Raw genomic sequence first — 13,226 nt, 5'->3', positions numbered from 1 at the left:
GATGAACCGGTCCTTTGTGTACCTTTCGCAAGGACTTGAATTGTTGGGGTAGTAACTTCACCATGACCATATCCCCGTTCGGTTTGTGGGTCGTCTATCCTTGTCGGCCCACTTCTTCATCTTCTTTGTGGCTTTGTCTGTATGACTTAGCCACGTCCAACCTTTTCGCCTTGGTTGTAGGCTTTGGGCAACTCGGGGGCATCACGTCCTTGAACTCCTTTAGAGTTTTCTTGACCTCCTTCGGTCTGGCTGCCTTGGGGACATCCTCCTTGTCTTCCAAGAGTGCTGCCAAATGTGTGACTTGCCCCTCTTCGGCTCCCTTCTTCAATTGCATGGCCGAAAGAAGCTTCGGCCCCTCCTTAGTCCCTTGTATCGTTGGGACCATACAAGGTGCTCCTTCCTCCATAATGCACACCTTGTTTAAGAATGGCATAGGTACGACCTTGACCCGTGTCAAGAATTCCATGCCAAGCACCAAGTCGGTCGTCCATTGTCACGACCGACAAGTCCACGGTGCCTTTCCAAGCCCCAATTGTCATCTCGACTCCCTTGGCAACTCCCTCGATAGGGCGTGCCTTCGAGTTGGCTGCTTTAAGGCTCCCTCTTTCCTTGCTCGTTTTGAGCCCCAAACGCTTGCCTCCTCCATTGAGACAAAGTTGTGTGTTGCCCCGTATCAACCATGGCCCTTGCCATTTTGCTGTTGATATGCACCTCTACGTACATCAACCCCTTTGTTGATGTAGGGGCTTTGTCTTCTTTGGCCTTGATAGCACCAAGCCGCTGCAATGATCCCATGTGCACCTCCTCTTCATCCGTGTCTTCGAGGAGTGCACTTAGGGCCTTCCGTTTTGGGCAATCCCTAGCCCAATGTGGTCCATCACAAAGGAAGCATTTGTCTTTGGGTTGAAATTTCTTCTTCTTTTCTTGCTTGCCACCCTCCTTGTTCGAAGAGAACTTGTTTGTACCTTCCCTTGTGTGGTCGGTCTTCGACCCCTTCTCTCCCCCACCTTTGCCATTATTGCTCTTCTTGGCCTTAGACTCGTCCCTTCTAAACTCTATTAAGGACTCCGCCGCCGCTATAGCCGTAGCAAGATCTTGTACACCTCGCGTTGTGCTCTTGCGAGGCCCAATTTGGAGCCCATCCATGAAGTCGAAGAGAGTTCCTCTTCGGTCATACTCGGACCTCCAACATGAGTGTTGAGAACTCCTTCACGTAGTCTCGAATCGACCCCGTGTGCTTTAGCTTCTTGATGTTCTTTCGGGCCAAGAATGCAGCATTCTCTGGATAAAATTGTTTCTTAAGCTCTTTCTTGAAGTCTTCCCATGTGTCTATGGTGCACGTACCTCTTTGCATGTCGTTGTACCTTCGTCTCCACCATAGAGCTGCGGTCTCGGTGAGGTAGAGTTGCACGGTCTTGATCTTGGTAGACTCGTCCTCCATCGCGTAGCCTCGAAATACCGCTCCATGTGCCATGGAAGTTGTCAACCTCCCGAGCATCTCTTGTTCCCTCGTGCCTTAGGCTTTGGCACCTCCACCCTCGGTGCCTCACGCCACACATTCCCTCCAATCGTGGTTCTCCCGCCGTTGCTACCTCTCTACTCAACTCATGCACCGAGCTTCCACCGTGGCGATCCTTTCCACTACTTGGGTTTGAAGGGCCTCAAATTGTTGTTGTTGTTTGTGCTCCATGGTGTTGAGAGCACCCAATAGGAACTCCTTGAGCTCGTCCATCCGGCCATCAAGCTCATCGGTCCTTTGCTCCCCAACGTCAGGCGTTCCCTTGCCTCGGCCATCGCCAACTCCACCCGCGTTAGCGTGGCTCCTAGTTGCACTAACTCCACGGACTTCTCCTTGCCCTTGCGCCTATCCTTGGTGGTGTGGTCTCCCTCCCCGGTTTAGCTCCTCTTGTGCACCATTGAGCGTCTCGGACTCGCTCGTCATCGTGTTTTCCCCACGCTGCACCCCACCGGCTCGATCCACAAATGTCCGGCCTTGTTATTGCTGCCCCGTGCCGGCACTTAGCACTTCTTGCACTAAGTCGCCTAAAACCCCTGGGAGTGAAGAAAGCTTGGCTCAAAGAGAACCTTGGAGACTTGTTTGCTCACTTGTTTGATGCTTTGTCAAATGAGTCCCACCCCTATTTATGGTGGGTAGGATACATGAATGGTTGTGTTTGTCGTGTCAGAATCTAATGGTTAGGAATATTCTAGTGGGTCTGATATTTCTGGGATATTTCGGCGATCTTTATAGTGTGTTCCTCGTCTCCCCCTTCTGATGTGGGCTGTGTGCCCTTGTGTTATTTCAGTTGGGCTGCCCATGTGTGGCCCTGATATTATCCTTGGGCCTATGATAAATTGGATCTTGTCATTCTAATTGGGCCGTGTCATACTGCTCGCATATGATCCCGAACCTTGCTGTGTATGTAAATCTTTTATGATGAATTCATTAACCAACAACCAGCGAACAGATCCCTTCTCACCATGTATGTAAATCTTGTTGAATTGTTAAAAACCCTGGTTGCAAATTAGGTACTGGCAGTGTTGGATCTACGGGCTTATCAAGATTTAAATCCTTTCTCGTATATCTCAGCTAAGTGTACTTGAAAAGCCCACTTTCCTCAAATTACTCGTCTCTTCTTTATTTTCCACATGATGTGATTCCCAACACTTCCAAATAACCAAAGGTAGTCCGAAAGGTCACATAAAGTTTATAAGGTGATTTTTCCAAAGTCATTGCTTCAGTATCAAAACAAGATTGTGGCCATTACTAAATACCTATTTTTGAACAGGGTTGGGGAGGGGTAGGGGAAGGTGGAGGAGAGAAAATAAGAGCAACCCAGAAAGACCCAATACATTCAATATCAAGTTTAATAATCACAGCAATTCTGAGATCTGATCTAGTTAAATACCAGGTAAAGAGAATATAAGATCCTGTAACATAAATTTACAGAGAATTTTCAGTATAGACAAATACAGAAAGGTTAAAAGAATTATATGTATAGAACAATTTACACCATGAAAATTTTCAAGAAAAATGACAGTAAAATTCACCAAGCTCCATCCAAACCTCCACAAAAGTCAAGTAGCATCACGAGTAATGGGCAAAATTTAGGCTCACACCAGGCATCTAACCGAAGATACTGGAAAACTGGCTGGTGAGTGAATTCTTCAGGTTTGTGTATAGGTTGTACAGGGAGTACTGTCGAAGGTTTGCTACTTCATACCATGAGTTGAGTGCAACATAGTTCTTATCTATGCCTGAGAAAGTCAACTGTATCCCAAGGCTACAATCTACAGAGCCTCCTTGGCCTATACAGCTAGAAGTTTTGATTGCACAATCCTGGTTGTTCAAGCACACAAAACTTGAATTTGAAGAACACGAAGCACATCCATCTCTTTTCCAGTACAAGTTCTGCAGCTGACCTATATTAAAATCAAGAACCTGCATTCATAAGATCAAATTAGACTCATTCAACACTCAACCCACCCAAAAAAAAAAAAAGGAGATCAAATTAGATTCTGATAAACAAGAGCAGATGCCTACCAGAGTAAAACTGGTAACAATATAAGTACTGTTTGCAACAAAAGCAGGGATGGACACTGCTGCATACTTCCGACCAGCAAATGCCACCATGTACCCACCATAATTAGCCTGAGTGACAGTAAAATTACTCAATTTAGATTGATTATCAACTAAAAATCAAATGAATTAATGAAAGGAAGAAAAAAAATGGGTGTAACAGCACTTTTCCCCTCCAAAAAATGATGAAGCAATTACCATAGCATAACCTGGGAAGCAGTAGATGAAAAATTATATAGATAACACCATCCAAGGGATAAACACCTTTCTCAACTGACTGTTCCAATTAATCTGAAACCAGTCTGTTGTGGCCTAGTAAACAGATCCACAATTTACAGATAATATCCTTTCTTGATAATAGAGACAGAGAGTCTGTATCATCTGAAGATTCCATTTAATGCAAAGCAACCACTAAGGCCATTCTACCTCAAGGACCAAAGGACAAAGTCCTCCAATCTTTACTTTAGCTTATAGATGGAAACACCAAGAAAATTCTGGCAAGGAATAAAAAAAATTTCAAAGTATTTCCAAAAGCTTAAAATGGAGCCGAAGGTAACACACCTTCAGCATCATCTCTGCAAAGACTTCCACTTATTCAAAATATCCAGTCGTCCTTGGATAATGTTATCAATGATTGAAGCATGGCTGTCTGCATGCCTGGAACTCTACTTATCCAAAAGAGACTTAAAGTAGGGAGATGAAAGGTTTGCATCAGCAGTAAAATAATTCAAACTACCTTTCAGAAAATTATCAAAATATTAATTTCAAATCAAGGAAGCAGATAGATATGAAAAATACTGAATATCAGAATCATGCAACACCTAGCATATGAGATCAAATTATCAATTGTTCTGATAACAGAACACCTGAGGCCATATGTGTAGGGTAGTAAGGTTGCCCTTGGACAAGTGCCCTGAACTTCACCTTTAGTATAAGTGTAAACAGAACTGGCAAGAGAATTATCAGGTGCACTATTGGTTGGAAAAAAATTTTCTTGTTCCAAGTCATCTATTGTTCATTAGCATTCATTGGTGGTTCACTAATTTTGTCTCTAAAAAACTATGTTCCCTCAGCAAAATCAGTGATCCTGGTACAATTCCTAAAATTATGATTTGATAGATGATGTCAGCACAGTGTAAGATCAAAGAACACAAAATCTTCTAACCTTGACCCACACAGAAGAAAAGAAATAAGAAAGTCTAACCCTAATAAACTGTTCAATAGTCTTGAATAATGATAACCGATACCACGGAAACAGAAGAACTAGTATCTGAGAGAGAGAATCAAAACGCTAAAACCAAAGATGAAGAATTCAAAAAAAAATTAAATAAAAACGTACCGGGAAGAAGTTACTGGTAGTGTTAATGGTGAGGAGAGAGATTTCATCGACCTTGGGCCTGAAGATTGCAAGCTGAGAAGTGGCAGTAGAAAGGCTGAGGCGTATATCACAGGGAGAAAGCTGCGTCTGGTTATAGTAAAAATTAGTTCTTGAAGCAAAGGCAATTCCGAAAGTGAAACCATCTCCTATCTGCACCGTTGTATCTGCACAGGGCTGATAAACCTGATTTGTATCAGCTGCATGGACCATCACCATCGTCAAGAACAACATCATCGATAAAACCATAATCGCCTTCATCTCTATGGTCTCCATGGTTCCTTCCTTCTTCTTTCTTTCTTTCTCGTCACTTCTTCTTCAACCAAGTCTAAGACGCAGGAACTGAAGGAACTGAACTAAGACTACCGTTTTCCCTTTTTTCCTGCCAAGACTGGATATGAATTTAAAATGGTCCGTTGGATTCGAATCTTAATATTTTATAATTGTAAGGGTTGCGTGAATCATCCTTTTATGAAATCTGACGGCTCAGAATTAAGTTGTACCTGCCCCTCTCCCACAGCCTTCACTGGACAATTACTCCCTTGGACGATTTTCTTTAACGTGTAAAAGAAAGTAGTTGAAGCAAGCAACACAAAACAAAAAGAGCTGCGAGTCTGGGATTGTTTTTCTTTTTCTCCATTTGGAACAGATGTTCTTCGGAGCAGTTTATGCATACTTTGACTACATCTTCATAGGATAGTTTTTTACATATAATTTAAATATAAAGCAGAGTTTTTCTCTTGATCCCGAAGGAATGGAGCCTGGATTTCTGGGTGTCACAAGGTATTCAATGCCAATATTGCCATTGATTGAGTTGGGATCACATACACATGCTTCTTGCACGGTGATGACAACCTCTTATGTAGAGATAGTAAGATCAATGAGGTCTTATGTTTGAACCTCTATTTTTCCACACGCTCCTTCATCCCATCCCTTGAGCTTATGGGTCCCAATCCATGTGACTAGTTTGATGATGATGAAAGATAAAAGTTCGGATCACCTTCTGTTAAATGTATATCTTCCATTGAACCATTAAGGGGTGGTCTAGTGGAGTCCTAAGCTCACTCCCAAGCAATTTGGTAGCCTCATATTTCAAGTTCAAATCCCCTTAGTTCATCTATTTCTTACATTGGGCAGTTGTGTGTTCTTTGGCCTAGACATGTGATAACTACTGGCTTCTGTGGACTATTACTAAGCCTTCAGTGGGGCTATTATGATGGGGCCAATGTTTGTGCTGGTAGTTCATAAGGTTATTTTTTGCATAGATTGAACTCGAAAGTCTAAACATTGTATTGTTTCTTTTAGTGTTCCTCATGATCATGATCCCCTATAGATTTAGGGGAGTCAATTTCATGTTTGGTTGCATACTTTACTATGTCGGTGCAATTGCATGTTCATCTATTTTAGTCTTTTCCTACAATCTTTTGCATGTTGATAAGCATGTTGGGCAACTTAACTGAATGAGGAAATGTATCACTTCATAAGAGATGAGACATGCAATAATCTTAACCTTACCCTAGCTCGATAGGGTGAACTCCATGAATCATTAAGGCTTAAAGAAAAAAGTCAAAAAACACAAGGGGGGGGGGGGTAATAGTAACAAATTTAAACAGATTTAAACATGAAAGAAGATAAAGTAGGAAATGAAGTCGAAGTAGTTGGTAACCTAGAACTAGGGGTGTAAATGGTATCCGAATTCGTCCAATTACTAGTAGGATATGGATATGGTAGACCCCTTTCTTACCGATTATTATCTGTCCGATAAAATTATCCGATTAAGTTACTTATTTTGATTTTTTTTTTTACTTTTATAAAATTTTTAGCTGTGATATGTGACTATTTTTCTAGATTTTCTACTAAAATAGATACCAAAGCTGTTAAATTCTTAAATTTCAAACTTAATCCTCACAAATAAAATGGTAAAGACGTAAGCAGGTAGTCGAAAATTTGTATTCAATCTATGTTCATATCCATTTAGAAGAATATAGTTAAGAAAATAACCATCAGATTATCATCCGAATCCGACTGAATCCGTCTGAAAACTGACGGGATGTTATTCGAACCCGTCCGAATATAATAGGATGCGGATATGGTATTACCACTATCCGATCCAAATCCGGTCTGTTTACACCCCTACCTAGAACATCCTTTTACATAGGCGCAAAGGTCTTAATCTTCCAAACAGCTATATCAGGAAGCATACGAGTATCTAGTATTACCACAAGCATTCCTTTCTTACTAGCTTTTCATCAGTAATTCTAGGCCTACTTTTACTTATTTTAGCTCCATCTAATTGGATTTGATTAGTCAATATATTTATATATTGGGTGATGTAGTTCAAAAAGTGAAAAAAGAAAATCAAAATGGGTGGTTAATCTCGACCACCACTTTAAATCTGAACCATTCACAACTTAGTGCTATACAACACTAAAGCAATTTCCCTTAGCCACACATCCTTCCAAATATTAATGTCTAGTACATTCATTTGGTTTATCTGGTTCTTATTGGTTACTTAAATTTCTCTCCCATAGATCATAGCTGATATGATAACTATGTATATAATTTCTCCTTGAGTTCATTACACATACATTTATCACGTAAAACTACTTCCACCATCCAACCTTAATCTTGTGAGAAATGTCATCTTTTGAAAACATAAACATAATAATAAACACATAAAAGCACTACCGCTGGCAACAAACACTAGCAATATTCTTACACCGTTTTATACAATTAAATATATCATATTTAAAATCTAATATATTTTTATTGTCTCTTGTCCTATTTCAAAAGGTTTTTGAACTTTTAAAAAAGGAAACAAAGTGTATATCAAAAAAGATTTCTTTTAAGAGCATGGTTCTTGCATAATTAAAGTTGTTGAAAATAATTCCAAAATAATACATAATTATATTATTATTATTTGTCATCCTCATATACAAATTTTCAACACCATGTAAAATGACATGCCACCCACATTGAAAAGGAGGAAACATAAAATAAAATAATTTTTTTTTAAAATGTCTTTTTTCAATAAACTGTTGGGTTTAATTGGTTATTGCTTCTTATCGAAGTTGTCGAAGTTGGGCCAGTAGATCAAATTCCATGAGATTGAAATTGTAATTAAGAACCTGAAGTGAAGCCTCCGTCATGGGGACCAGATCCATGGGTGGGTCTGAGTGGGCTTAGGCCCTTTAGTCCAACATGTTAGGACATGATACATGAATTTGACACGTGGCAAAACATAATCCCAATCGTTTTTCACCTGAAATGTGATTCTTCGATGGCATTACAACCACAGATTACGAAAAATAATAATAAAATATTTAAAAAAATAAATTCTATCACCCTCACTTTGTGGGCCCTCCTATAATACATGGTCAATAGTCGTTGAGAGCATAGAGTACTCCCACATCAGGGAAAATGATCAGGGCGAAAATTAGTGTGACCCCAAAAAAGGGGTGAAAAATCAGAAAATAAAAAGAAACGAAAAAAGAGAGGACCATGACGGGGAGCACAACCCAGCTGAAAGGGAATCAAAAGAAAGAAAGCCCACTATCCTAACATCGCATCAAGAGGTTAAATTTACAAATTACATCAAAAAGTTATGATTAAATCAAAAGAAAAAATTTGATGTGACTTGTGAATTTAACATCATCCATTTAATGTGATATTAGGATACATGACATACATTTACAAGAAAATGAACCATTCATTTCTTGGATAAAATTTCATCCTCAATCACATCAAAATTTTCTTTGATAAAGAGTCCGTCCACATCCACCAAGTGTGTACTGTGGAAGACGTCCACCGGCAACAAGAAGGAAAAAAAGAAAGAAAGATTCAATTTAGATCAGGTCAATGTGAGACGGTATTATCTTTAGGAATCCAACCAATGTATTGGCAGATTGAGATTTTTTGCTCCCAACTTAACTCGGCCCCCATGCCAATGTGACACAGTATCTATCTTTTGGGAATCAAACCAATGCATCGGCGGATTGAGATTTCCTGTGCCCAACTTGACTGTGCCTCTATACCCCCACACTCACATGAGTATAAGGTCCACACCGGTATCGGTCTGCCCATTTCAAGTCAAGCAATGTCGAACCCACGCTAATGTGAGCGTGAGGCATGGGAGCAGGTCAGTTGGAGGTAGAGGATTATTTTTTATTAGGAAATCGAATGCACCCAAGCATCAGGTTGCATAGTTAGTATTACATCCCTACTAGTTGTAGACAAGGTGCTCCACCTGTGTCTTCCCTCTCTCATATCCAAAACCAGCATGCAGGAGAACCGAGGAGGTAGGACACAACTTTGGCAGCTCTGCTGCTAATAACACAATTCAGGCCGTCAGAAAATTCATTAGACATGTCAAGCAACTCTCCACGGTTGCCATGTGATCCTTGGCCAGATCCACGTTGCTTTCCCTCTCCACACCTGCCAAGTCCAACCTTGTATTTATCTCTGAATCCAAAATTCACAAATGCTGAGCTGCGTGAGCAACATGTACTACTACGTTTGAGCACCTCTTTGACTTGGCCTTCCCTCCCCAGGTCTGAACCGAGATAAACTCTACAGGGTTGGAGTTAGGAGAGATATCGATCTCAGCCCAACTTCAGTAAAGGCTTGTGCTGAGGACGCACAGTCAATTCAAACCTGTCACACGCGCACGCCCCTAGCTGTACAGCCATACATGAATGAAGTTTAAGAGAAGACCAAGTCTGAAATGGTACAAAACTGAAGAGAATAGGGAGGAAAGAGAAGCAGGAATGCTAAAGAAAAAGGATTATCCGAGGCACTAGGGATTTTGTTAACATTGGATCTCTTGGTGACTTGGTGTTGGTTTACAATCTTGAGAAAGGGGTATACATTTGATGATTTTCATTTTTCACACTATGGAAACAAAGTTACAAAATATATACAAACAACATTAATGGGTAGTGAGTCACAGTGTCAGACTCAGACCCCACCTTACTGACTTCCAAGTTCCAACTACAAATTTTAGTCACCAACCAAAAGCCACCACCTTCACACAAAGCCAAAAACTTCTTTTGGGCTTTTGAGTTGGGGCTGCTCCATAGTCCATACTCTCTCTCTCTCTCTCTCTCTCTCTCTCTCTCTCTCTCTCTCTCTCTCTTTCTGAATATTCCCTCAACTCTTACCATATTTGATTTGCGTTGAGTCTGATGCCGCCGCTGACTCGCTCCTTTCTCCACCTACCAAAACAAAAATCAATAAAGAGTCATGACCCGGCTAAGTTGGCAACTCTACCCGCTCAATAAAGTCAACAAACAAACAAACAACCCCCGCCAAACACCCCCAAAACCCAAAAAAAAAAAAAACAGTATAGCAGCACAGTTTCCCGCCAATTTCTCACTCAATCCCTGTCCAACTGTAGTCGATTCCAAACCGATTCTGTACAATCTACTCCTTGAAGAACACACCGCGCCAATTTCTTACCACAATTTCAGCTCCACCGACACTACCCATTAACCCATCCAAGATTCATTACCGACAGCTAGTAGCAATAAGTCGGCAGATTTTTTGTCCAACCAAGTGCTCTCAATTAGAATACACCCAGCATACCAAAAAGAGGGTTCAACTCATAAGAATCGTCCTGGGTGATGAAGGTAAACAAATCTTCTTCCTAAACACAATGCCGGGTCAATTCGTGCACCCGAGTCAACTAGTCAAGTGAGCAGAACAGAAAAAATCAACCCTACAGTTTCCCCAGATCTCCGGGGAGATCAGAATTCCAGATAAGAAAACAACAATGGCTACACGAAAGTAACGAGAGAGATAATTAATTACCTGTTGGGTTCTACTTCAATCGTGGAAAATGACGGAATCTGCGATCTCCAACAAGGGTTGCAAACAATCCGGCAAGAATTTCCGGGCGAACAAGTAGGAGTAAGTCGAGTTCGAAATCCTTAACCTGTACACTAGCTCCGGAGACACTTCTGATTTCTGGTAGGTATGAGGATGACCATTTACGCTTGCCGTCCAATTTACATTTGTGAGAGTGTAGTGGGTGCAACCCTTGGGATCCTCCATGGAAAGCAGAGTTGGAAAGTAATGCTCTTCTGGGTAGCAAGACTCTCTTTTTATACAGGGTAACCTGAATTTCCTCCACAGCTTCCGATCCTTAATCACCAGCAACGCGTGCCGCCTTGTCAATATGAAGAACTGCGACCCAACTCGGAAATCTTCGAATTTTACCTCCGGCATCATCACATTCTTTCCTCTCGCTGTGTATCTGTCCCATAGCGCTGGCTCTTTGTCCAGTATCTCTATGAAGCTACGGTACTTGACTCGCCGGAGTCGGTTCCAGTAAGAAACAGAGTCACCATCCGAATCGACAACAGACGAAGCGAAGACAGAATGGTAGGCATACCTGAACGAATGGAGTGGGATGCAGTTCTGGGAGAGCAGAGCGAAGAAGGCATTGGAGGGGTCATCCAGGAGTGCTGTAGCCAGAAGCCTCCGAGCGGCGGAGATTAGAGTTGGCGACGCGCGTTGGGTCTTCTTCGCAGAGATGAATCGTCCTTCGAAAACCCCACCGGGAGATTTCACCTTGGCTGATGGATCGGCGTGGATGTAGATATTGTAAAGGCGTTCATTACCCTTGAAGAAACCTTCCCACAGGGGAGCGAAGGGGAGGTCAGAGTTTGTGAGGAACAAAAAAGCGATCTTTGGCCGTGGATTAGTAGTGCCCAAGCGTGAAAAAGTGGAGGCGGAATGTGAGGAAGGAAGAGCAGCTCGGCGAAATAGGGCGAGATCGTCAAGTTCGTCAGGAAGAGAGATCGGAACGTCTCGAGGAGGAAGGATTCGAGGAGCCAAAAGAAACAAGAGAGGCAGAGAGAGTAAGAGAGCGAAGGAAAGCACAAATGGGGTTGAAAACATGGCTGATAGAACCAACAAAACACCCCAAAATGCCGATTTTTATCTGCTTTTAGGGTTTTGGACAAACAGCTAATTGGCGATTTGGGGCTTTTTCTTGATCTTGCTGCTCCCTCCCTGTACAAGTGAAGAACAAGTAGCGTGATCGTATTGCAAAGGGTAACAAACAAGATAAGGACTTGAGCAGATTAAATCGTTAAATAAAAAAGATGAGAAAGCGGGGAAGTTAGGGCTTGTTGGATTCTGGCAGTTGCAGACATCATCAAAAGGTCAGAAGATGAAAATTATGCGCTTTCCTTGTGAACCCAATCGAGTATAAAAATGGAAACTAGGGTTATTTTCTGTTTTCTGATCTCTGTGTGTGAGAGAAGTAAAAGAAAGGTTCGAGAGTGACATAACAGTAAAGAAGAGGGAAAGATCAGGAACACGGCAGTCACGAAAGAAATGGAGATGGAGACAGGAGGAGCTTTGCCTTTCTGCTCTGCTGCTAATTGCTATTGTTTGGGACGAGAGAAAGAAAAAAGGGAATTGTCAGCCACGAAGACGAAGACTCTTCTTTCTTTTCCTTCCCACCCCTTTTCACAACGATTAACGGCGTCAGTAGGGAGAGTTTAAAAAGTTATAAATCACACGCAAATACGCAATGAATCTTTGAAAGCACGACCCAAAAAAACCCATAAAAAAACAAAAAAACGAAATCCACCTCAAGGAACTCGAACCGGCCCCCTCCGACTCCGGTCACACCGATTCCGGATTCATTCTTTGACTTTGACCGAATTTATGCCTTAATGATAAATTTTAGAAAAGAAAAGAGCAAAAGATACCGCCACGCTGGCATTGACCATTCATCAACCTATACCGTTTGGGTCTTTTGGGAGCAAAAGAGATCACCATGCTGGCATCTATATTTGAGGGCTTAGACATAGAAACAGAACTCTATTATGAGTGTGGATCATCTTCCGTGACGTCTGACGGAAAGCACTCTGTGCTCTTCTGATGTCCTGACAACCATAATTATGTGGGGTTCACAAGTAAAAATAATAAAACAATAAACATCATCATCCTAATCCTTGCAGTCCCCCCTGTAATTCGTGGTCATCATCCTTCGGAGAACACAGAGACGATTCAGACTCTTTTATTCTTCTTTCTACCACACATATAGAAGGGGACCCATCTTTAAACATTTGCAAAAAGGACAAAATGATCATTTTCTTTTGTACACAGTTTGAAAATAGAAGAAGTTCTAAAATTGGCATCTCCATTCTGAACAGGATGTTCAAATTCATTTAATTGGTTGTGGTCTACCCTCTCTAGCTGGAAAAAGAAGTTCAACTATTACGACATTTTTCACAATTCCTTGACACAAATTTCTTT

General features: G+C 41.5%; 2 protein-coding genes across 2 annotated transcripts; both read right to left on the bottom strand.

The window, feature by feature from the left end:
• Window positions 1-2,850: 2,850 nt before the first annotated feature.
• On the bottom strand, window positions 2,851-5,310 carry LOC149028020 (uncharacterized). Its single transcript, XM_089147634.1, has 3 exons — window positions 4,920-5,310; window positions 3,545-3,652; window positions 2,851-3,442 (listed from the first exon to the last, which is right to left on the bottom strand). The coding sequence occupies exons 1-3, from the start codon at window positions 5,229-5,231 to the stop codon at window positions 3,128-3,130; spliced, it is 735 nt and encodes a 244-aa protein (XP_089003760.1). The 5' UTR covers window positions 5,232-5,310; the 3' UTR covers window positions 2,851-3,127.
• A 3,723-nt stretch (window positions 5,311-9,033) lies between these two features.
• LOC149028019 (glycosyltransferase BC10-like) lies at window positions 9,034-12,391 on the bottom strand. The gene is made up of 2 exons (XM_089167882.1): window positions 10,764-12,391; window positions 9,034-10,168 (listed from the first exon to the last, which is right to left on the bottom strand). Exon 1 carries the CDS (start codon window positions 11,853-11,855, stop codon window positions 10,779-10,781), a length of 1,077 nt encoding a protein of 358 aa, XP_089024008.1. The 5' UTR covers window positions 11,856-12,391; the 3' UTR covers window positions 9,034-10,168; window positions 10,764-10,778.
• Window positions 12,392-13,226: the final 835 nt, after the last annotated feature.

This window comes from Hakea prostrata, chromosome 1 (assembly GCF_041222555.1).
Source record: "Hakea prostrata isolate BN-2017 chromosome 1, UWA_Hpros_2, whole genome shotgun sequence".
Taxonomy (NCBI): domain Eukaryota; kingdom Viridiplantae; phylum Streptophyta; class Magnoliopsida; order Proteales; family Proteaceae; genus Hakea; species Hakea prostrata.
Note: the sequence above shows the minus strand (reverse complement) of the source record. Positions and strands in the feature narration are given on the sequence as shown.